The sequence below is a fragment of the Micropterus dolomieu genome, linkage group LG23, assembly GCF_021292245.1.
Source record: "Micropterus dolomieu isolate WLL.071019.BEF.003 ecotype Adirondacks linkage group LG23, ASM2129224v1, whole genome shotgun sequence".
In the NCBI taxonomy this organism is placed as follows: Eukaryota; Metazoa; Chordata; class Actinopteri; order Centrarchiformes; family Centrarchidae; genus Micropterus; species Micropterus dolomieu.
The window spans coordinates 19,073,487-19,096,099 of record NC_060172.1 but is presented as its reverse complement, the minus strand read 5'-3'; the positions used below and the strand labels follow the sequence as shown (position 1 = coordinate 19,096,099).

At 40.9% G+C, this 22,613-nt stretch overlaps 1 protein-coding gene across 2 annotated transcripts; it reads left to right on the top strand.

The window, feature by feature from the left end:
• Window positions 1–2,261: 2,261 nt before the first annotated feature.
• Window positions 2,262–22,431, top strand: smg6 (SMG6 nonsense mediated mRNA decay factor). 2 transcript variants are annotated; one of them, XM_046039795.1, is made up of 19 exons: window positions 2,262–2,411; window positions 3,581–5,999; window positions 6,179–6,371; window positions 6,832–6,942; window positions 9,349–9,455; window positions 9,737–9,815; window positions 10,069–10,179; window positions 10,559–10,774; window positions 12,716–12,777; window positions 12,900–13,045; window positions 13,412–13,525; window positions 14,775–14,949; window positions 16,356–16,575; window positions 18,293–18,472; window positions 18,699–18,866; window positions 19,373–19,517; window positions 19,688–19,950; window positions 20,094–20,175; window positions 20,305–22,431. In XM_046039795.1, the coding sequence occupies exons 1-19, from the start codon at window positions 2,291–2,293 to the stop codon at window positions 20,433–20,435; spliced, it is 5,043 nt and encodes a 1,680-aa protein (XP_045895751.1). In that variant the 5' UTR covers window positions 2,262–2,290; the 3' UTR covers window positions 20,436–22,431. The 2 variants fall into 2 exon arrangements, with proteins under 2 accessions (XP_045895751.1, XP_045895750.1); XM_046039794.1 differs by having other exon boundaries at window positions 10,544–10,774.
• Window positions 22,432–22,613: the final 182 nt, after the last annotated feature.

Genomic DNA, 22,613 nt, shown 5'->3' with positions numbered 1-22,613 from the left:
ATCTCTAAAAGTCATCTCCTCCCACCTCCCGGTGTCCCAGTGGGGGGAGACAGAGAGAGATAGACAGAAAGAGAGAGGGAAAATAAGATGGGGGCAGGAGAGATCAGGATTTGATTGGGCTGGAGAAACCCCCTGGTGTCAAAAATTCACCTGCAAAAGCTCCCTGCTTCCCCCGCTTTTCTCATCTGTATTCATACTCTCTCCTCGTGTTCTCTCCTCTCCTCCTGCATCATGTCTCCTCACCTCTCTCCCTCGCCTCCTCTTTCTCTCCATCTCCCTCCTTCCCTGCCTACCCCCCTCTGTCCTTCGGTGTCTCTTATCATCCTGCATTGCTCCACCTGCACTGTGGTGCAGCACTGACAATCAGAACTCTGCACACATACACACGCGCACGGAGGCACACAAGCACACACGCTTACAGACTCACACACACACACACACACACACACAGGGAGACACACGCCCACCACTTCCGGCAGCCCCCCTCCCTCTCTCACACTTCTCCACTGCAGACACAAAACATTCTACAACCTCTGGTGTGCCAGTGTTTCATCAAGAGACACTGCCAGCACTACATCAAAACAGTATTCTGCACTCACACACAATGTGGCTTATTGTTTATACAACTAAAAATAACTGCAATAACAAAATGAAAAACAGAGAGTGAGTTAATGACTGGAATAAGAGGATAATAATCATCATCAGCATGTCATATTAATTTAACTTTAAAAGAAATTTTTACAAACATGCTAAAAGACAACAATAATAAAATAAGACAGTCCCATGAAAGTAAAACTGTAACAAATTAATAAATGGTCTATGAAAATGTGTATTTGAGTATATTAGCTTTATTCTTGCTGCTTGCATTTTCTTTTTTTCTGTCTGCCTGATTTGTGATTTGGGCATGTACTGTAGCAACTAAGTTAGATAAAAGTAACTTCTATAACAATAAGAAGTAGCCTTATTTCTTCACACACATAAGTTTGTGTGGACATTCCTGATTATATGCCAAAGGAGAGCCAAGCACCTTGGATAAATAATTTAGTGACATAATCAAGGAAAGTGAACAAAAAAAGAGTGTGTGGGAGATTAATAGGAAGGACAAGAGACTCTGGCCCTTTAATTTGGTGTTGCTAGGGAAATGAAGCTGTTTACTCTAGTATCAGCCACACCGATGATGTCTGCAGGAACTCTCCACATACACCAACTCATATGTGCATACACGCACTACCCAGTCTTTCTGTGTGCCATTTTTTTCTGCAGTCCCACAATTCCCCTCCACACTTTGTCAGTGCACATTAAAGTCATAAGTGGCAGACAGGAGAGAAATGATGTGTCAAAGAGTAGATGTTGCAGTATATTAATATAAATTAGATGGGAAACAAAAGTAGATGGGGGGGAAAGTTTGTTGATGGGGCCAATCCAAAGGGTTGGACAATGGGCAGATAGGCTAAAAATGAGAATAAGTAATCAATCCTGACATCTAGTGGAAATTGTCTGGAATTGAGGGTGTGTTTATATGTAGGATATCTGTCTATTTCTTTGTATAATGTGCAGACCTTTTCAGCCCCCTTCCCCCCATGTAGGTCAAGGCCTACATAAGAATTACATCGCTACACATTTTAGAATGACACACATTTTGTAAAATAGTAACATAAAATGAAAAAATACAATTATATAATTATCAAACACCCTTTTATCAAGTAATATGTCTGCATAAGCAGAAGTAGGGAAAAGCTGTTGTGCCTATTTGTTAATCAGAGATCTATAATAATGAAGGGATTTTGATTTAAAAACGTTAAATTATATTGAATGCACTAGGCTGATACATAGGATACGAATAACTAGATCTTCACATAACACAAAACCAGGAATTACTACAAAAGACCATATAGTTGAATGACATAAAAGAAAATACACATTAAAAGGCACAATAAGTATACATACATGTATAAATATAAATAAAATAAAACTGCCTATGGAAATATTAGCCTAGATATATTAAGGGTTAACATGAGAATTTTATGTGTATCAAGGCAGAAATAATAAATTAATAATATTAAAACATTCGTGGTTCTTCATTTGGCTTAAAAAGTGAATTTAGTAGTAGTAATATAGTAATAAAAAGATCTGATAAACCGTGAGCAGAGACTAAATTGTGAGGGGACCATAGGAAGTCGGTTTGCAGGTATGCGAAGGCTGCTTTCGCTTAAACGTCAGCTGGTGAACATGTTTGATCCCGCTTGGCCACCATACTTGTTGTGTTTGTTTTCAAGTATATCAAGCAAAGATGGCGAACGAGCTGGACCGAGTGAGAATCTCAGCTGCGGAACTCCGAGCTCAAACTTCGAATTCAATCAATATTTCTGACTGTCAGAAAGGCGAGAGGAATCGAACTGGATACATGGAAGGTATACATTCGTGAAAAAGTCGATATATTCAAGCGAAGAAAGTTGAAACAAAAGCTGAAAGTTAGTCTACGGAGTTGCTAAGTTTGTAACAAGCTAATGTTGTTAGCTAGTGTTAGCTAGCTGTTCTGCCTGACCATTATTTGGTCCCGCGCGGTCAGTTTTGAACGCCCCTTTCAACCACAGTTACACCAGATAATTTATGGCACAAATGAACCCCGTTAGTAATTGTCTTCGTACCGTTTCTTATATTTACTCCCTATATTTAAGTAACGTTAATGTCACATTTGTAGAAGAAATGTGTCCTCAGTATTTGAATGTAACGTTAAGGTTAACGTTTGACCTTATTAAACGTTAGTTAACGTTAGAGAATTAGCTAACGTCTACTAAACTATCAGCCAACAGTTACATTTTCTGTAGAAGAGACCGAAAGGTTTATGTGATTACTGAATATAACAATTAGTCAGTAACGTGTGTTTCTCATATTGTGGGACGTGTTGCAGGTTAAGTTAGCACGCTGTGAATATGTAACTTTCCCATTCGTAATTACTTTAGTGTTTAGTGGGTAGCATTAGTTGGTGAAAATGCACACGTGTAAAATGTTGAATCTCCAGTGACTTGGTTACGAGCAGGCAGAACTTCAGCTGTTGTGTCTTTAGAGGATATGGCTGGTGTGAGACACTATTTGTGTTATTATCAACAAATCCCATAAAAAGAGCGTGATGTAGCTTATCCCTCCAGTTGTCCAAAACCTGGCACATCAATGAGACACTACATTGACTGGGTGACATGTTTCTTTACTATGATGAACAGGAGGACTGTAATTTATTTTTAGTCAATCTAACATACACCATTTGGCTGCCATCAGTACTTACTAGAGTAAATGGTCCCCAGCAGTTTTTACTCCTATTTAAGTATCGTTTGCTAAAAACTACAGTTCACATCTGATTAAGTAAATTACTGAGCCCTTTTTAGAAATTAAACTATGCATTTGAAACCTATTCTAAATATTTAGGTCTTTAGTGGGAATGAATGGGCTTGGAGCTAAGCACAAAACAGAATATACTAATCACATTCTTTTATACCTGTAGTCCATCTGCTGTGATGATTGATGACTGATTTTGTCTTTCAGCATCTTAATTTCTTCTGTCTGTGTGTTTTTATTTCTGCAGAAGAACATGAGCATCACGTACACAAGCAGCAAAGGAGGCGGGAAGGAAAGCGTCCGGATCAGCAGCGCTTCCAGACGGTAGCTGGACATGTACGCCGTCCCCATGACAGTGAGGAAGGAGAAAGTGGTCAAGGTTATCCCATGGCCGCTGATTCACATAAGCATGATCAGCCATCACAGAGTGAGACAAAGGGTGTCTCTGAAAAAGTTTTAGAGAGACATGGGTGCACAGACGGTTGGACGATTACCGACAAAAGGGACTTAGACGGGATGAAAGGTGACTGCAGTAACACTCCGAACTGTAGAAAGAGCAGCCACTTACGTGCTAAAACGGAAGCAAGTCAAGCAAAAGGCTTTGTTGAAAATGACAGAGAACACCAGGAACCGTCTGGAGCTGCTAAGCCGACAAGGAAAGCCCGCAAACCAGACAGAGAATTTTATCAACCTGGGAGCCGGAGGAACATTCAGGGAAAGGACTGTGGAGTTGGAAGAGAGCAGGATAAGCCTCCCCCTAAGAAGCATGAACAGAAAACTGAATCTGAATCCCAGTTAAGTACAGGGGGAAAAGAGGGGAACAAAAAAGCATATACACAGAAGCAAGGTGGGAAAGATAAAGAAGTAAAAGGTATACAGGAAAATTTAAAACTGTCTAAATCTGGTGAGCCAGACAGAAAGCAACAAAGCCGCGAGGTGGAAAATCCTCCATTACTCTCTGATGCTTCGGTGGAGAAAATTACTTGCAAAGTAGAAAAGCTCAGTGTGAAAGAAAAGAGTAAATTGGGATGTGAAGGCCAAGATGTTGAAGAGTTAAGTTGCAAGAGAGGGGAAACGACTGAAAGGAGAGGCCAAGGGGGAGGAACAAAAGAGGAGGAAGAAAAGGTACAGAAGAAGAGGGAAAAGGGAAATCGCAGAAGAAGAGGTGGGGAGAAGGAAAAAGAGAGGAATCCAGATTCCAGAAGAGGAGGTGATGAAGTCGGTGGTGGAGGAAAGAGTGACCGGGGGAAAGCTGAGAAGGGTAGAGATAGGAGAGCTGCAGAATCAGATAGGGATAACAAACCAGTTAAGACAGGAGAGACACACCAAAGCAAAGGAAGAGAGAATCGTGCAGAAAGCAGAAAAGGTGACAACAATAACAACCGGTCCAGAGATACTGAGAAAGATGCCAACACACAAAGAAATGGAGAGAGGGCTATTGAAAGAAGCGATAGAAACAAATACAATGCAAACACCGGTGTCACAACACCGACCTCAAAACGCTATTCCAAATCAGATATTCGGCGCTCAAGGAATCGGACTTACAGCAGTAGCTCAGCCAGCAGTGTGACCAGCCTGGATGGTCCTGGACTAAGAATGGATATGGAGAGTACCAAGTGGTCCCGCTTGGAGCCTAGGCACAATAACAAAGGGGGGATTGCTAATAGTGGAGAAGGACGAAGGAGTCATTTACAAAGCTGGACAACCAATGGGGAATCATCAACAGAATCACTGGAAGGGAGTGAGATGAGTGACATAGCAGAAGATAGAGGTAGGAGAAGAAGAGGTGGGGAGGAAGAGCTCAGTACAGAGAGGCAGAGGGAAGAAAGGAACAGATCAAAGGGAAACAAGGGTGGAGGTCGGGGAATCCTAAAGGTTTCTCTAGAACAGTCAGGTATCTTGTCACCTAGTGGGGTTGCACAATATCACAAGCAAGGCTTGGTTCCTCGTGGCAGAGGTGGAGGTATTTTGGTGCTTCCCGCCCGTACAGAGATCTCCAATTCACCTGAGGTTGGGCAAAGGCTTCTTTTTGGTGGAATTAGGGGAGGAGCAGCTTGCAGGAGTAGAGGGGGCAGAGGAGGAGGAATGAGACGACTCTGGGATCCAAATAACCCAGACCAGAAACCTGCTCTTACCAGCACCCAATCCTCACAGCATTCATCTCTCCAACAGCCTATATATCTTCAGACGGGGACTGGGTATGGACAACTTCACTTTCTGGACACAGATGATGAGATAGCAGGCAGTCCTCCAGTCCCGCAGGGTGAGCACTTTCGATCCAAGCAGGCTGCTGCCATGGCCTACTACAAATTCCAAAACTCTGACAACCCCTACAGTTACCCCATGTCCACCAGCAACCCTCATAATCCTGGCACCACCACAAGCCAGCGCTATCCATATCCCTATCATATGGGGCCCTACCAAATGGGTCCTCCTAATGGAATATACCCCAGCCCTGGTGTGGGTCAGTTCTGTGGGAATTACCGGGGAGCAGGTTATTCCCAGCCAGGTGCAGGCGGTTTGACATATGAAGAGGTGGAGCAACAAGCTAGAGGGGAGCTGGGGAGGTTGCTGAGGGCTGCAGATGCACAGGAGCTCCAGCTCAGTAACCTGCTGTCGAGGGATAGAGTGAGTGCTGATGGACTGGATCGCATGGCCCAGCTCAGGTAAGGATTTGGGGAGGGAAAGATGGAAGTGTTATGTCTTACTCTTTTTTTTTTTTGTCAAACTACTTGTTGGGCTGTTGGTTTCCCTTGGGACTATATTTACTTATTCATAATAACAGAAGTGAGCCATGTGGCATATTGAAAAAGTACTATCCTGTTTATGCCCTTGTGTTTTCTAGAGCTGACCTTTTGGGGCTGTATGAGCAGGTCATCCTGACAGACATCGAGTTCTCAGACTCTCAGAGCGCAGATCAGGCTTTGTGGAAGAACGTCTTTTACCAGGTCATTGAGCGCTTCCGGCAGTTACTCAAAGACCCCACCTACGACAACGCACCTCATATCAGAAACATGCTGCTCACGCTACTTGACGAGGTAAGGAATGTGTGGGAACAGGGCACAGCTCCACCAAAAATAGGTTATTGCATTGGCAATGCGTGTCAAGCATCGGAGATCTGTGTGCCCGATTCATATTGCTTGTGGATACATCAAGACATATGCCTAGTAACAGTGTCTTTAGGCAGTCTGTTGGATATGCAGTTGTGACCTTGCTTAGTATTTGGGTAAGCACTGGGATAAATAAACCCAAAGCATTTATATGTTGCCTATAAATCTTGGAAATATTTGTGTCTAAAACCATTTTAAAACTTTTATTTCTTGTAGTGGTAACATAATAAATTCTGAATTCTTATTACTCACTCACTCACTCAATTAATAGTAAAGCCTGTAAAGTTTGTATGTGTGCAGGCATACATTAAAGATGACTACTGAGAAAAAAATCAGTCTTTTTTTCACCGTAACTTCACTTGTCTGTTGTGGTCATTGTGTTTTACAGGGAACAGTATTCTTTGATGCGCTGCTTCAGAAGCTGCAGGCAGTGTACCAGTTCAAGTTAGAGGATTACATGGATGGCATGGCTATCAGGGCTCGGCCATTACGAAAAACGGTACAGCAATACTCCCTTTAGTCTGTTTGTGTGTGCAATTTTAATGTGTTCAAATATTCATCAAATAATAAATCTTACAGATAATTGGAAATATATATACGATATATATCCTTGCATTAAGCAATAAAAATGCAACTTGAAGCTTTGATATAGTGGCAGACCACTTCTGTTTAGAGATGAAACCGTATGAAAATTTCATATCACGATTATAGTGACCAAAATTATCACGGTTATCAGTATTATCACGGTATTGTAAAAATGTCCCAAAAAATATTAAAATGTACTGATGCACACACTGAAACCATTTCAACAAGTTTTATATTGAAAACTACAAATACAATTGCCATTTTGTTTGCATAAAAAATAAAATAACAGCAAATACCTTTTGTAAACAAATGAAAATTATGCGTGCATTATCAAGATTTTATATTTTATAGGTAATAAGATGACCCCGTGAACAATTACATGAAAACAAATAACTCTTTAGAAGGCAGTGATAGTAACTGCAATGAGCACAAAAACTGACATAAATACAGAGGAGTCTGTAGCGTTTCTAGATATGCTGGTTGGTTGACTAAACAGCATAATGTGTTATGTGCAGTGGACGAATAGACTCTGCCGACACACGACCCACACAGCAACAGAACAACGTGTAGTGTTTTTACAAGAGCAGCTAACACTGAGAACTTCAGTTTACACGCTGTTAGCAAGTCAGAGAGACAAACTAAAGCTAAAAGTTAACTCACCCTGTGTTCACTATAAGGTTATTTTCTTCAATCAAGTTTCCCTCAGCACTCTCAAAAAAACTAAAATACAACCGGACTTCAGAGTGACTGAAAAATCTCTGCAGTGTTGTCTTCCGCCCTGTTGTCATTGACCCAAACAAACCGATGTTGCATTCTGCGCATGTGCGCCTGCTTCTGGGAGACACTGGACAGTGTTTGCCGTGAGATTATAACAGCACGGTTAACTGTACCCAGTTATCATGGTAATTAAAATTAAAACGGTAATAATAACCATCGGGAATTTTACCATGGTTTACCATTAAACCGGTAATCGTTTCATCCCTACTTCTGTTTAAATGTTAAATTTAAGGAGCCTGTCAATTATCAGATTACCATGTTACTAGCAATATACTATCAATGTTTAACCAAGGATTTCTTTCAGGGGTGGGTGGTAGACACTACTAATGTCGCGTAGCGGGCGTGTTACAGGTACTAGGGGTGGAACTCTCCGGGCACCTCACGATTCGATTTCGATTCAGAGGGCTGCGATGCAATTATTAAACAATTATCGATAAATTTATTTCTATGCAGGATCTCTGGATAATTACTAAGCATTTAATTTGTGCATTAAAATAATAATAAAAAAAACATCTCCTAATTAGTTTAAAAGGGCTAATTTGCATCCTTAATTTACATCATTAACCTCAGCTACATGGTCACCACCTTCATTTCTTTAACAACCAGTTGTCAGATAAATATTATAAAAATAATTATCAGGTTGTACAGTATGTACACAGGACAGAGCTGTAAACCAGTTTAGTCTAAGCTTTTACCTGATGTTCTCAACCCAAGTAGGTAAGTTACTACTAATGGCATACAACTGTGCTAATTAATATGACTTTGTTACTAATTTAACTAATGTTATAAACGGCCAAAAACTTGCTGTACAGGGGAGATGTTAGCTAGTGCTAACAGCCTTCACTTTTCCACCAGTTGAGGAAACTACTGACTTTTATTAACGGACACAAAGTGACCTACACTGCACAATTACTGCCAGGCTGAAACATACTGCTAATATTTTTCATCGCAAACTTTCACCGTCTCCCTCTCTCTCATTCGCTCGGCCTCACTCTTAGGATAAATAGAGATCTGCCAAGCGTTGAGTGTCACCATGCCCGCACACTGTAATTTGCATTTGCAAAAATTCTTTAAGAAATATCACTTATTGATTCAATATTAATGAATTTTAAGTATCATGCAACATGGAAATACTCAGTTGTATGTGCAGTTATTTATGGGGACAATTCACATTAAATGTATTGCAACAGTAGGATATTAAAATACTATTATACTATTTAATAGGGACAATTCACAATGAATGCATTGCTGCAACACCTGTATTGTGAATTGTCCAATATCAAACATTACTTGAAAGCCTCCACATGCTGCTGAACACAGTTGGTGTGGTTTGGAGGCTACTCTCACTACTCTCAGGGCATCGCTCCTCCTTGTTTACAAAGCCTGACCGGACTTAGCTATTAATTCTTTCTAACAGAATATCTCCAGTGGTAGGGGAAACACTGACTGCAGTTGCTTACTACTTGTTAACTGGGTTTAGAATTATGTCCTAACTCAACTTTTTATGTAGTGAATTGTTAAAAATGTTTCTGTCTTTTTTTAGGTAAAGTATGCACTTATCAGTGCTCAGCGCTGTATGATTTGTCAGGGAGATATAGCACGTTACCGGGAACAAGCCAGTGACTCGGCCAACTACGGCAAGGCTCGCAGGTAGGCTTAGCGTTCTCTGGGTATCGTATAATGTCTTTCATACTTCCAAGAGCACGTGTATTGGCATTAAACACTTTTTTTCAAGAACAACTAGACGTGGGATGATTTTTACACCTGTTTAATTTCTCACAGACAACTGTGTTTCATTTTGTCCTGATTATTTATGAGAACTGCTTAACAATCATACTAGGTTTCGAGCAGCTTGTAATTTGAAATACTTAATCTTCCACAAAGTTTCTCTGATAGTATCTCAGGACTACATATTTCTGCCTTTTTCTTAGCTGGTACCTGAAAGCCCAGCAGATTGCCCCCAAAAATGGACGACCATATAACCAGCTGGCCCTGCTGGCAGTCTATACAGTAAGTCATATGTTGTTTAGGTAGGGATGGAAGGTTGGAGTTGGATATTCAGCTGAAAAAGGTCTGTGCCAGTATAAATAGATAATTTGCATTAAGTTACTGGATTTTGACTCTCTTGGCACTGGCACTGGCATGTCAAGGAGATGAAAAATGCAACTGTATTTTGAGTAATGGTGCGTTTGCACACACATAGTTGCGTTCTTTTGTAGATATGTCCCTCCTCTTACTCTCTTCCCGACTCTCACACTTACAGAAGCGGAAGTTGGATGCTGTGTATTATTACATGCGCAGCTTGGCAGCTTCCAACCCCATCCTGACTGCAAAGGAAAGCCTGATGAGTCTGTTTGAGGAAGCCAAGCGTAAGGTGAGACACACACTTCGCTCATTCACCTGATGTCAGATGATTGACGTTTTTATGATGATAAATGATTGGCTAAAATGAGTACACTGCCTTGGCTTCTGGAACTTTGGAAATGAACCGTCATTGTTTGTTAGCAGTAATTTTAGAGGATGTTGATTGTATTACTATGGCAATGTTGATTCATACCTGCACAAGATACAATAACCTATTTTATCATATAGATATTAACATGTATTATATAAAACAATTATAATGACTTGGGTATATTAGTGTGTTAATTCAATAATTAGCTTATTAGAAGTAATTACCATATTATCATAACTGGTCAAGTTTCCTATAATCTGGTGATAATGCTGAGACTTTACAGACTCTGTTCTTGAAGGCAGAGCAGCTTGAGCGAAGGAGGAGACAGGAGCATGAGGGAGGCTCCAGGGGTCCAGCAGTAAGAGGAAGAGGAAGAGGGGAAGATGGAGCACGTGTGGAGATTTGGATTCGCCCCAGCGGACAAGCAGCAAACTCATCCTCACAGAGAGGAGGCAGTGAATCCAGCAGAGACTCTGAACAGGATGGAGAGCTGGGCAGTCTCAGCGCTAGTGATGTAAGATCCTATTCATTCTTTTGCTGTCTCTCATACACACACGCACATCGAGTCCTGTGCGTCATAAGCCTTTACATGTCTCCACTCAAAGATGATGGTCTGTGTGCGCATATTTTTTACCAGGTATTTTTGATGTTAGTTCTAGAGAGATTTTTTATTCATTTCAAAACACTAAGAGACACTTGTGCCTGCAGACGTCTCCCACACGGATTTATAGAGTTTTATTTCCCCTCTCTTTTTTGTAATCTAACTTATATTATCCTTTTTGCTCTTGTTTTTCCTCTCATTCAGTATGTCCTCTGTCATCATTTCATTTTTATTTTTATATTTCCTGCACCTTCATTTCTGTTTCCTAATGTTTTTAAGGCTGTTCTGTGTTCAAAGATGTTTCTAACCCCTTCATTCATCTGTTGTTATTTGGCAGTTTTTCAGGTTATCATTTTTGCTTGAATGATTCATCAGTGGAACGGTTGTATTCTCAAGTATGTTACAGAGTAGTTGGGCATCCATCCATCCATTTGTCTGCCGTGTATTCTGTCAGTTGTCACAGTGACATTTGGGTGAACAGGATGCATTATATATATTTTCCTGGTAATCATCTGTCAGCAGCTTCTAAGTGATGTTGATGCAGATAGAGATCTGAGAGCAGAAAGCTGGCAGATGTCCTAGGTCCTTCCGGGAATGTCTTCCCAGGTGTGTGCGTCTAGTACCCCACCCATGGGAGGTACTCAGGTCAAACATGCATCCAACCATATCAGCCGGTTTGGTTTCTGTGCTAGAGTTATAGTTTAAGATGTGGTTGCTGTGATCTGATTCATGATTGAACACTGAATAATGTGTTACTCTCAGGAGGGTTTTTTTTCTAGTGAAAGATCACAGTTTTTCACACCGCTGTCTGTCCTTCCTGATTACTGTTTGACTTTATTTCTTATGCTGTGTGCTTTAAAAATGGTACCAGTTTTTTAACATACTGTATCTCAGTCCCAATGATTTTACTAATAGTCACTTTAAATATCCTATTACAATGTGATAAGCAGCTTTGTGCCATTTCCATTTTACTTTCTTTACTTTGGTCTCTCTCCAAAGTACTCTTGTCAACTATTTGTCAGTGTATCCTGTTGGAAGAGGGATCTGTATGTGTATCTTCTTTGTTCTGTACGGCCACAGTAGCCTTTCAGTCTATTTCCTTCCACCGCTATTGTTCAAATTCCCGGGTGCATTGAAATGGTGACATCAGCTCCTATCCTCTCCTTGTGCTTTATCACTGGATGAAGACATGTGTTTTCTTGTCATGTGCTGTGCTGAAGGGTTTATAGCTAAGTGAAACGGGTGCCCAAACAGAGTTTTTCCCGGATTTATTTGAGACAAAGTTGCCAAGCTCTATGGCACATATACATATATTTATGGCACTATCAACCGATAATGTTCCGTTTGTAACTTCAATCACAATATTTTAGAAATGTGTCTAAATATGAAATATGTAGCCTGTATTTTAAGAAGTCAGAAACTATCTGTAGTGTTATAAAGAACACTGTAAATGAATTTATTAGCTTTTGTTAATGTTCAAGTCCAGTGTCTAGTGCGCTTTATTATGAGGAGTGAATTATGACTATACCTTCTTACTGTAACTTAAAAATACATGCCTTTTTTGCTATCTATTTAAAAATATAAATATTTAAAAAACATTGTATAGCCACCTTCTCATTGTCTAAAATCGAATGGATTAAATGGGGATGTAATCCTTCTTTCCTTCATGTCCTTCCCATCCTTCACTTTTACATTTTAAGATGGTAAAAGACATAAATTAATCGACATAGATCAATTCATCAAACATGCTGTTGTTGGTGATGCTTCATTTAAAAGGAATCTTACCAGTGACCCTACCCTTCCAGAGATTAGTAATACTTTCCTTTTGTTCTTTCGACCTTGTTTTTTCTTCAGCTAAATAAGAGGTTCATCTTGAGTTTCCTGCATGCACATGGAAAGCTCTTCACTAAAGTGGGGTGAGTGATGTCTCATGTATTCCAGCTCATAAATTCATCATCTAAAAAATTTATTTTTGAGGGTGCTTTTGTGTCTGTTTTTTTGTGTTGATGTTATCAATGTGTGTGTCTTGTCTACACAGCATGGAATCCTTCCCAGGAGTGGCTAGCCGTGTGTTGCAGGAGTTCAGGACGCTGCTCCAGCATGGCCCTTCCTTACTGGGCAGCACGCACTTGCTGCAGATCATTACCATCGACATGTTCACCATTCACAATGCTCACAACCGAGGTAATACTGCACCACACCATATTAACATCAAACAACAAATATTGCTTTAAAGCTACATACATTGTGTTTATCAGCAAAATCCATAAAAATCCATATCCTTTGAAAAACTTTTTTTATTATTAGGCAGGTGATTAACATGGATTTTATTTAAGTTGTTGTGTAAACTGTGATTCAGTTTATTGCAGAATTGATAATTGCTCTTTGACACATGTTTAATCTCATCTTCTAACATGTAAGTTCTTTATTATGCAATTGAGCATGTAGTTCTTTTCCCAACATGACTACAATTAGAAAATTAACATGCATGCTGGGGCTGCGCACAATTGGTAATATTGATACAAAGAAATGCTTGTCTCTATTTGTCAGGTGAAGAAGGAGAAGTGCGGCACGTTTTACAAGAGCAAAGCACTGCCCTGGGTATCGGCATGTTTGCACTGCTGGTGCAGCGCTGCACAGAGCTGCTCAGGGACACTCCTGCAGGTACACACTCAGCAAGTATTTGAAGAATTTATTAAAGATAAATTTCTGGAAAAATCTTAAGATATTTTGTTATGAGTAGGGGTGTGACGAGACGAGACACTGTATTGGGTTGACGAGATCGAGACATGAAGAGATTTTTAGACTATTATTAAGAAATCTTCAATTATGTGAAATCCATTTTCTGCATTCTGATAATTATTTCTGCACCAATTTATGGTGGAAATGTTTTTATTAATGTAAAGAGAAACAAAGTGTATGTGAAAATTCAACATATAAAGATATAATAGAATATAATACTTTTAGATGTGTTTTCTCCTGTTCAACTTTTCTCATTAAATATCATGTCCTGCTGAGTCAGGACACATGCAGGCATGATTTAGCCTCCTCTTTTGTTCCTTTGTTTGGGAAAGTAACCTCATGTAACCTAAATGTGCACGTGCCACCTTTTCACCTCAATGAGAAATTTATTAACTTTAGTAAAAATAATTATAGTTATAAACTCCTGGGCTTTAATAGCTCCTGTGTTTCAGCACATTTTCTGCTCATATTCAAAACTTTCTGGACATTAAAAACCACATATCTGTGTTCTCTGACATGTTAAGGAAAAAAAAGATGTAATATCACAAGACTAACGTTATCATTTATTGAGAATTCACAATATTTTTTAAGTCTTCCTGCCCTATACTCTGCTGTGCATTATGTTATTGCTCTGCTGGCACCGAAATAAAAAGTCTTGGCTGAAGCCGAAACCGAATATAATGAAAAATGTTCCCAAATACCGAACAAGGTTTTTCACATTTCTTTTCCATTTATTTAGCCTTTTATTACCATTGCACTTACTCAGTGAATAAATTACATTTACTCAGTATTCAGTCGACGTTATCAGTTATACATTTGTTTTTCACTGCGTGAGAAAATGTTGATTTCGTGAGTTTCACGAGACATCTTTTACCTGACGAGAATTCTCCTCACATTTTAATCTCACAAGATCTCATGGCACGAAATCTTGTCACTCCCCTAGTTATGAATAAAATAATTTTAAAAATAGCCATTACAATTTCTGTATGCAAAGGGGAGCGTAACTTCAGTTGAACTTGACATCTTGGATTATAAACTTATCCTTCTTTATTTAGAGAGCTGTGATAACAAACTGTGAATTTTATGCCAGACTAAAAAAAATCCTTTGTTAGAATTGTTAGCTTGTTTAGTATGAAGTGTGGTGTTTTAAAAATGTCTCATTTGTTTTCAGAACCAGTCCCCGTGGCAGATGGAGAGGAGAGGGGTAAAGGGGAGGAGCTGGAGGGTATGGTGAGGGTCTCTGCCTTCCCACTGGACCTTAGAGAACTACTGCCAAGCATCAAGGTCTGGTCTGACTGGATGTTAGGTCATCCCGAACTGTGGAACCCACCACCATGCAATATAGAGTGAGTACTTGAAACCTGCAGTAACAGATCATTTTGGCCACTTGTGGGCAGTGGAAACAAGTTGAGAACACAACATTGGCATATCATCACTTTTTAAGTTGATATGGTAAACTTGTTGTCAAACAGTTGCTTATTTACACATCCAGCAGTTATGGAGCAAAATAGCATTCATTTTGAACCGTGTGTGACCACCTGGAAACGGTTAGTCCAGTATTCACTCTCTTGTAACTCCAGTGGGAAATATCTAGCTATTTTTAACTGATAAATGCTTCTTCAGTTCTGACTAGTAGGGAATAGTTGAGTTTCCCCACTAGTCAGTCAGAACTGAAGAAATGTTTTGGATGAGGGACAAAACGTCTTCTAGGATATGCAACCAAGTCCAGTTGCCCTTGACTTTAACCTCCTTTGGATAACTATGACCTGGATGACTAAGAACCTTCACATAAGCTTCACTATGCTAACTGTGTCTGTCTGCTCTTTGGTGCTCAGCAGGTAGTGTGCAGTGGGTTTTTAACTGCAAACAACTGCCTGCTCTAGCTGAAAGTAAGGCTGCAACTAGTGATTATTTTAGTAGTCGACTAATCTGTTGATTATATTTTTGATTAGTCAACAATTATTTTTGTACTATACCTTTTGTATCAATACGAGGAAAAAATAAGAAGATGAAACAGGGTAGGCTACTGCTTTAATACGCTGATTTGCTATTGCACTTAACGTGTTTGCTAACACAACTGAAATAGCATTCTTTTAGCCAGCACCATCCATGAGACCTTGTTTTCCAACAGGTAAACTAACAAACATTATGACACTAACATTATAGCCAGTTGGCTAAAGCCCAAAATGGTTGCTAAAACTTACCCATCCGGAGAAGCTCCAGGGTGCTTGCGTTTAAGATGCCAATGCCGTAGTGTTGCTGTGAAATGTCAACTCTGCTTTACAATGTTTGCACTGAACTTAATTTGCTGGTTTGTTTTCGGTGAAATGCTCCCATACTGCTTAAAGCTTCGGTCTCTTTCTCTGTGGCTCCATCATTCATAGTTCTCATTCTTCATGAGTAGCCTTACAGTAATGCCATCATGGCAGAAAATGGAAGCGATACTGCTCCCAGCACTTCCTGTAGTGCATTGCAGTTACAAATGAACAACCAGAAAAGCGCTAAGATTGCTGTCTCCCCATCTCTGGAACGATGCGTCGACATTAAAATTCCACGTTGACGAATTTTTATAATCGACATAATCGTTGAAGCCCAGCTGAAAGCAACACAATGAGCAGTGAGAGTTAACCAGCACAGTAAAGTTGCAGGCTGGACAGCTAAACAATGAACTGAGACTCTATAAAGCTTCAGAAAGTAGTTCTTTATTATATTCATCTCTCACCATCACTTGTGGCTTTTCCTCTCTATCAAGTTGCTGCCCTGATGTCTGGCAGTGCCTTGCAGACCTGTGTAATATGCTGGCACGCGTGGACCATGAGGAAGTGCCGCTGTACAAAGCTGACACTGAAGAAAGCGAGGGAGATGAGGAGTTGACTGTGCTGCAGTTGAAGGAGGACAAGCTTCTTGCTGGCTTTGTACCACTGCTGGCTGCACCACAGGAGCCCTGTTACACAGACAGGCACACTGACATGGTGAGTGGAAAGTAAAGGTGTATTTCATTATACACTGCTCAAAAAAATAAAGGGAACACTTAAACAACACAATGTAACTCCAAGTCAATCACACTCCTGTGAAATCAAACTGTCCACTTAGGAAGCAACACTGATTGACAATCAATTTCACATACTGTTGTGCAAATTGAATCGACAACAGGTGGAAATTATAGGCAATTAGCAAGACACCCCCAATAAAGGAGTGGTTCTGCAGGTGGTGACCACAGACCACTTCTCAGTTCCTATGCTTCCTGGCTGATGTTTTGATCACTTTTGAATGCTGCCGGTGCTTTCACTCTAGTGGTAGCATGAGACGGAGTCTACAACCCACACAAGTAGCTCAGGTAGTGCAGCTCATCCAGGATGGCACATCAATGCGAGCTGTGGCAAGAAGGTTTGCTGTTTCTGTCAGCGTAGTGTCCAGAGCATTGAGGCGCTACCAGGAGACAGGCCAGTACATCAGGAGACGTGGAGGAGGCCGTAGGAGGGCTACAACCCAGCAGCCGGACCGCTACCTCCGCCTTTGTGCAAGGAGGAGCAGGAGGAGCAGGCCACAAATGTGCATGTGTCTGCTCAAACGGTCAGAAACAGACTCCATGAGGGTGGTACGAGGGCCCGATGTTCACAGGTGGGGGTTGTGTTTACAGCCCAACACCGTGCAGGACGTTTGGCATTTGCCAGAGAACACCAAGATTGGCAAATTCGCCACTGGCGCCCTGTGCTCTTCACAGATGAAAGCAGGTTCACGCTGAGCACATGTGACAGACGTGACAGAGTCTGGAGACGCCGTGGAGAACGTTATGCTGCCCGCAACATCCTCCAGCATGACCGGTTTGGCGGTGGGTCAGTAATGGTGTGGGGTGGCATTTCTTTGGGGGGGCCGCACAGCCCTCCATGTGCTCGCCAGAGGTAGCCTGACTGCCATTAGGTACCGAGATGAGTTCCTCAGACCCCTTGTGAGACCATATGCTGGTGCGGTTGGCCCTGGGTTCCTCCTAATGCAAGACAATGCCAGACCTCATGTGGCTGGAGTGTGTCAGCAGTTCCTGCAAGAGGAAGGCATTGATGCTATGGACTGGCCCCCCCGTTCTCCAGACCTGAATCCAATTGAGCACATATGGGACATCATGTCTCGCTCCATCCACCAACGCCACGTTGCACCACAGACTGTCCGGGAGTTGGCGGATGCTTTAGTCCAGGTCTGGGAGGAGATCCCTCAGGAGACCATCCGCCACCTCATCAGGAGCATGCCCAGGCATTGTAGGGAGGTCAAACAGGCACGTGGAGGCCACACACACTACTGAGCCTCATTTTGTTTTAAGGACATTACATCAAAGTTGGATCGGCCTGTAGTGTGGTTTTCCACTTTGATTTTGAGTGTGACTCCAAATCCAGACCTCTGTGGGTTGATAAATTTGATTTCCATTGATGATTTTTGTGTGATTTTGTTGTCAGCACATTCAACTATGTAAAGAAATGAATATTTAATGAGATTATTTCATTCATTCAGATCTAGAATGTGTTATTTAGGTGTTCCCTTTATTTGAGCAGTGTATTTTAACATTGCAGCCCTGGTACATACATCCACTCCTGTAGAATTACTGAATGTTCTACTGATTATTCTTCTGTCACCTGGATTTTACATGCAACCCTAATCACCCTCTCATGCACATATACCTTCATCCTCTTTCCTCAGGCAATAGCAGCAGATTGTAAGAGAGTGACAGTGCTGAAGTACTTTCTGGAGGCTTTGTGTGGACAGGAAGAGCCTCTGTTGGCCTTCAAGGGAGGCAAATACATCTCTGTGGCAACTTCTCCTCCACCTAGCTGCTCAATGGATACAAGGAGCAGGCAGGATTCTCTAACAGAGAAAGAGGTGAATGTCTTTCTCTTACTTTCCCTCTAATAACCTCTTGTCTTCACTTATCCCACTCTGTTCTTTTCATCTCTGAATGCATTCCTTTCTTTCAAACTATGAGCCACACAAAATTATGGAAATGTTAAAATTACATTTGTATTGCAGTTCAACTGAGGCTGTCAATAGAAGTAGAAGCCAAATTGCTAAAAAATTGGTCTTATCCTTGTCTGTGTATGTATGGCAGGCTGATGATGTCATAGTCGAGGCAGAGTCCTCTCTCTCCGCATCAGAAGAGGAGGAGGATCCCGAGGAGGCGGGAGAGAGTGAGAATGACATCAGACAGCTGAAGGCGCGCCGCCACGCCCTCACCAACAAACTGGCACAGCAGCAAAAGCGAAGGGATAAAATACAGGTAAAACAGGCATATACATGCATAACAATAAATATATTGAAATTGGGAATTACATTTAGGTTGGCATATATGTCTGTACATCTGACACCTAGTTTTATATATATATAAAATCATTCATTGTCTGTTCAAATGAAAGTCACTTTGGATAAAAGCATCTGCTAAATGAGTAAAAGTAAAATTGCATTAAGAAAAAGTTACACTCAGATCCTGCATTGTGTGAAGGCAAAAGCATTCCAGGTGATGCGGAAATAATTGGTTTTATTTCTGGTCATGCCTGTGTCTAATAGTACAGTAAAGGCCTTTTCTGGCACAACTGGAAAACGGCACCACTGCATTCTGAAAGCCATTATTTCCACTGACTGGCAGAGTGCACTGTGCCCAGCCGTGAGCTCAGGTCAAAGCGTGTTGTGTCTGAAAGGGCCTTAATTGAAAAGGGCAGGTGTCTGCAGTTATACCATGTTGTGGCAGAGTTGAATTTCACATCAAATTTCATGTGTGTGTTGCAGGCGGTGCTGCAGACAGGTGGGCAGTTGGAGCTGGAAGTGAGGCCTCTCTTTTTGGTTCCAGATACCAATGGATTCATTGATCACTTGGGAGGGCTGAAGAAACTCCTTCAGTGTGGGACATACATAATAGTTGTGCCACTCATCGGTAAGACAAGAAACAAAGTTAAAGGATGACCACGCTCTGTAGTAAGAGGGATGAAGGAGCATTTAATTGTGGTGTTGTGACATGTTTAAAATTATTAGAATACCCCATGTGTCTGATTTTTAGCGTTTAAAAGGAAATACCCATGGTGTGATGTGTGTTCTGTTTCTCAGTGATTACAGAGTTAGACGGCTTGGCTAAAGGCCAGGACAACTTTGGTGGCGGAGTGGGGTCAGGAGGGCGCGGCACCGGCAGTCGTGGCAACTATAATGTTACTGCGGCCCATGTGCGGGCCGTGCAGGAGAAGGCCCGGTTGGCAGTGGCTTTCCTAGAAAAAGGATTCGAAGCCAGGGAACCGTACCTCAGAGCACTGACAAGCAGAGGAAATCAGCTAGAGTCTATTGCCTTCCGCAGTGAAGACACCTCTGGACAGCAGGTGAGAGCCCAAATATTTCTTTGGTTTCAGCAATGAAATAAGGATGTTTCATTTTGCTGAGAAGCAGCTTTTGATGAAACATGACCACTTATATCAAATCTTTGTACTGTTTTTCATTGACTTGGTTTTCTATTCTTCTTCAGGGTAACAATGATGATGTGATTCTGTCCTGCTGTCTCCACTACTGCAAAGACAAGGCAAAAGATTTCATGCCCGATCAGAGAAGTATGTAATATTGACCGTCATTAATTGTCATTGTCAGTGTTCATATTTCCTCACACGTGCAAACACTTTGCATAATTTGATGTGAATAAAGTCTTATTTACTACTCATTGGCTCTTCCCCAACACACAGATGGGACAGTGAAGCTCCAGAGGGAGGTGGTACTCCTTACAGATGACCGTAACCTGCGCGTCAAAGCTTTGACCCGCAACGTCCCAGTCCGAGACATCCCTTCTTTCCTCAGCTGGGCCAAAGTGGGCTGAACCAGACTAAGCTGGAATCAAAGGAACCCAACTGCTGAAGCCTGCTTGCCACTCAGCCAGGAGAGGAGACACACTTAAGCAGAGGAAGAAGAGGAGGAGAAAACAGGGGCGAGGAAATGATTAAGAAAGCAAAGCACCACTTCATATGAATTACAAGCAAATGTAGTGAGAGCAGGGTGGTTTCAGTGAGCTTTTTCCCCCTTGTGATGGGGTGTGTGTGTGTGTGTGTGTGTGTGTGTGTGTGGGTGTTAAGATCAGCGAGCTTCCCCAGAAAGAGACAGGGAGACATGAAAAGTCTCAGGAAGGCTGGACTGGAAGGGAGTAAGGAGGTACAAATGGAGCAATTTGATTTGTAAGTTGTCTGGTCCAGCCTTGAGCCTCTGCGCCTAGTCAGTGAGTGTGTACTCTGCAAGCAGTATTCAAATATGGAGCTAATTGTAGAATGAGGCAGAGCGAGGGAGAGTGTTTATGGTCATTTAATTGATTAAAGACAGCAGTAATGAAGGCCATAACTGGCACTTCCACACTGCTCTGAGGGCCCAGTCATATAGACTGCTTTGGCCTCTGCAGTAAAGCAGAAAGAAAGGTAGGTGGAGAGAGGCACAGCTGGAGGGTCATTGTGACTACATTAAAAAGTGGCTAATTATAGTAAGGGTTAATTAAGACCCCTCATCCAACCTCAGTACCTCCAAGGAATCGCGGAAGTGATCGATGCCTGTTTGGTAACTTGGGTTGTTCTTCCAGCTTGATGCTGAGATTAAGTTTTGTTATTGAAGGAAAATGTCGTCAACAACAACAACAACATTGGTTTATTATTTATTTTCCTAGTTTTAACGCAACTTTTTGAGCTCATACCAGTAAAAAGTTTCCTTTCCTTACAGAACATTTCTCCATTTTGTAGACTGATCACTCTTAAAGTTTTCCCCAAAACAGTGTGAACAATAATCTTTTGAATCCATTATTTATCAGATCTGGTGGCAAATGTATTTGTGAATTACTAATTTCTGTTCATGAGAAGCATAAAAAAATCTGAGATTTATTATATTAAGACTACTTAATTGGTTTGTGGTGATGGATTTCACCTCCAGAAATTGATGTTGAATTTTATGGGATTTTGATTGAAATTCTACCAATCTGTCACTTAAAAAATGAAACTAAAATTTGCAAACACACTTACACCCAGGTCTGCTTCAGACAACCACAATGTTAGGATATGGTTTTTTCCTTAACAGTGACTTTGCATATACCTTGTTATTGAGTACCTTTGCTGACTATTTCATTTTATTTTCTATTCACACTCATATCAGTCTTTTTGTGCTTTTCAGTTAATACCACCACAGCAGTTTACACTTTCATAAAATGTTTGTTTGAAATATTTAATATCTGTTTTCCTCTTCAGTGTGACTTTGTCTATTTTTTTCAAGGTCGCATATCCCCTTTTTTTTAATTGAAAAAATATACATGAAGTATAACAATTACATAAATGAAAATATAGCCTATAAAATTTCCATTGAATTTGAGCTTTTGACTGTCAACATTTAACAAAAAGGTGGTATTTGTGTTTTTGTTGCTCTACGTTGCTTTTGGAGACTATGTTTCTGTGTGTGTTTCAGCCAGTAGCTGGATGCTCAAAATAGATGTAATGTATACCTATGTCCTCTGTTATGTTACATGATACATAATTAATTCACTCATCACAGTTTGGGTATATGGATTTAAAGTAATATGGTGTGTAGATGTGGCTTACTTCCTATTTGTCTTGTACTTTTTCAGCTAGGCTCGTACAACGTCCACCAGTAGTTGATATTTCTGTATTTGTGTGAAACGTCTGACAGGTTTATGCATTTTTTCCAGCCCCTCTGTTCTGGTGCTACTGTAGTGTTCAGTGCAGTCTACTGTGTTAAGTGTTTCAATTTCGGCGCAAATGTTGTAAATACATAATCACTTTAACTCAAATTCCCATTTCATCTTCCATCATTAAAATGTTTTGAAGGCAGTGTTCTTTACCTTATTAATGTGCAAATGAAGAATGATATTGTAAGAATAGGCCTTTTTCATAGCAGACATTTTGACTTGTCAAACAGTTAAGGCACAGGTGATACTAATAACATTAACTATACCTCTGTTATATTCAGGTGTTACAGTAACTTGTGACAGTGAGTCAGCATGCACAATACC